At 40.4% G+C, this 2,180-nt stretch overlaps 1 protein-coding gene across 1 annotated transcript; it reads left to right on the forward strand.

The window, feature by feature from the left end:
- Positions 1–816: 816 nt before the first annotated feature.
- Positions 817–1,731, forward strand: LOC114735029 (transcription initiation factor TFIID subunit 11-like). The gene is made up of 2 exons (XM_028922682.1): positions 817–942; positions 1,066–1,731. The coding sequence occupies exons 1-2, from the start codon at positions 817–819 to the stop codon at positions 1,729–1,731; spliced, it is 792 nt and encodes a 263-aa protein (XP_028778515.1).
- The last annotated feature ends 449 nt before the right edge of the window (positions 1,732–2,180 follow it).

Raw genomic sequence — 2,180 nt, forward strand, 5'->3', positions numbered from 1 at the left:
TATTTGTTGACTTATTAGTTTTCAATATTTTTGGCTCTCCTGGATTTAAGTAGGACCACAAAGATGAGCACTGCCAGCAACACAATAATTGGGACTCTCGCACGGTAATTATATTTCGGGATGAGTTGCACCTCCTGCTCAAAACAACTTTGGGTTACAACATTTCTTTCTTGTTGATGATTAGATTATCTATGAAATCAAAAACATTTTGATATTTATAAATGGGTTAAGGTGCGGATTTAACAACCATGTTTTACAAAAAGGACACTGGCACCATTTACTTTTGAAGGTGCTAAAGTAGACACAAACATTAAAAAAGAGCGCTTTTTAACCACAGCCGTTGAAAGGCCTAACGTTGACGGTTACAAGGATGGGCGTGAGAAAAATTTGACCTAAAATGATGAAGTGGCAGGGAGTAAATAGTGACATGGCAGAAAGAAAATGGTGATGTGGCTGAGACTAAGGTGATGTGGCTGAGACCTAAAAATTGGATTAAGTGTGAGGCGCGAAATCAAACATTAAGAGTAGGAGGCAAAGCGTCATGGGGTAAGGAGAGAACGAGAAAGCTGAGAATTAAGATTCTTGTAGGTTCTGAATTGGGAAACTAAAAACGTGAGAAATCGAGATAGAGGGTTAGCAAGTGTGGTCCATTGAAGAGTATGTGATTGAAGATTCTCGAAGGATTACAGACGAGGGAACAGTAGATTCTTCACAGGTAAGCATCGATTTAGACAAAAAGTTGTTGTATTTTTAAGTTGAATAGTGAAATGGCGTCGAAGCCCTTAATAATTTGGGGATTTACTTGTTGCAGTGCGAATGGCGACAAACAAGGGTGTTAATGTTCCTGTTGAACCGGGCAATGTTGACACAAATGGAGGAGACGACACGGAGGCCAAGAAGTACGAGACATTGGAAGAGAAGCATGCGAGGCTACTTAAAAAGGTGAGTCAAATGTTTGATTTGGCAAAACGAAGTGTGCAAAGGACGAAGGAAAAATTGAGTGAGGGGCATGGAAGCATAGGTGAGTGGGTAAGAAGAAGTAAGGAAAATGAGAGATGGGTCTAGGCCAATCAAGATGAGAGAGAGGTAGGGGGCAATGAAAATGACAAAGAGAAACAGGGCAATGAAAATGACAGAGATCCAGAACAAGAGGTGATTGAGTGTGTAGATGTAGATGGTTTAGAAGAGATAGATGATGATGGAATTGAAGATTTACCTGAACATAGGGAGGAAGGGGGAGATAGTGAGGATGACGTTGTTAGAGAAATTGACAAAGGGAAAAGAGTATTGGTTATGGATGAGGATGACGATAAAAGTGAGGAAGGGGGAGATAGTGAGGATGAAGAAGGTTCTGATAGCGAGGATTCGAATTATGTTGGAAATAGTGCCAGCTCTGACACTGAGGAGAGTTTGGTGGATGATTTTGAAGTATCTGAAAATAGTGAAGAGGAAGATGAGGATATGGGCCTTAATGAAGATTGTGAGCCTCCAGATGAAAGAGTTGGGCTTAGCGTGTTGGAGGGCTTGGGAGACCAGCCTTTCTTTATGTTAGGCATGACTTTCTTAGACCTAAATGAGCTTAGGAGCGCCATAGACAGCTATGCTATTTCGAAAGGGGTTAATATCAAAATTATTAGAAGTGAGAAAAGGTTATTAAAGGCAATATGTGAAGAGGGTGCCCATTCACCTTATATGCATCGAGAGATGGGAATAATGTGGGCTACAAGGTGAAGACATTGTGCAATGAGCACAGGTGTGGTAGGTTTTCAAGAACCCTAGGGCAAGTGTGAAGTGGCTAGCTGAACACTTCAAGGAGAAAATACAGGAGAGACCTAATTACAGCATATGTGAAATGAAGAATGATGTTGAGCGTGAGTTGAAGGTCCACGTGAGCTTACATAAGTGCAAGAGGGCAAAGAGGAGAATAATACAACACATGGATGGGAGCTTCGTAGATGAATTCTCCAAGTTAGAAGCTTACTGCAATGAACTGAAAGTGTCAAATCTTGGGTCAGATATTAGTATGGAGATAAGTAACGAGGCTTTGGAACAAGGGAGAAGAGTTTTTAGAAGAATGTATTTGTGTTTTAATGCAGCAAAGGTATGATGTTTAGATTTCTGTCACATATGGTATAATCTGTTAATTTGTTGTTTTATATTTCAGTTTGTCCTGATGAGTC

This window comes from Neltuma alba, unplaced genomic scaffold (assembly GCF_004799145.2).
Source record: "Neltuma alba isolate B1F8T4 unplaced genomic scaffold, ASM479914v2 tig00013171_pilon, whole genome shotgun sequence".
NCBI classification, from domain to species: domain Eukaryota; kingdom Viridiplantae; phylum Streptophyta; class Magnoliopsida; order Fabales; family Fabaceae; genus Neltuma; species Neltuma alba.

What these genes read in the sequence shown, in the direction of transcription:
- LOC114735029 (XM_028922682.1), top strand. Translation starts at nt 817, where the DNA reads ATGGCGACAAACAAGGGTGTTAATGTTCCTGTTGAACCGGGCAATGTT. An exon ending in ATGCGAGGCTACTTAAAAAG is followed by an intron (nt 943 to 1,065) that starts GTGAGTCAAATG and finishes AGATGGGTCTAG; the next exon opens with GCCAATCAAGATGAGAGAGA.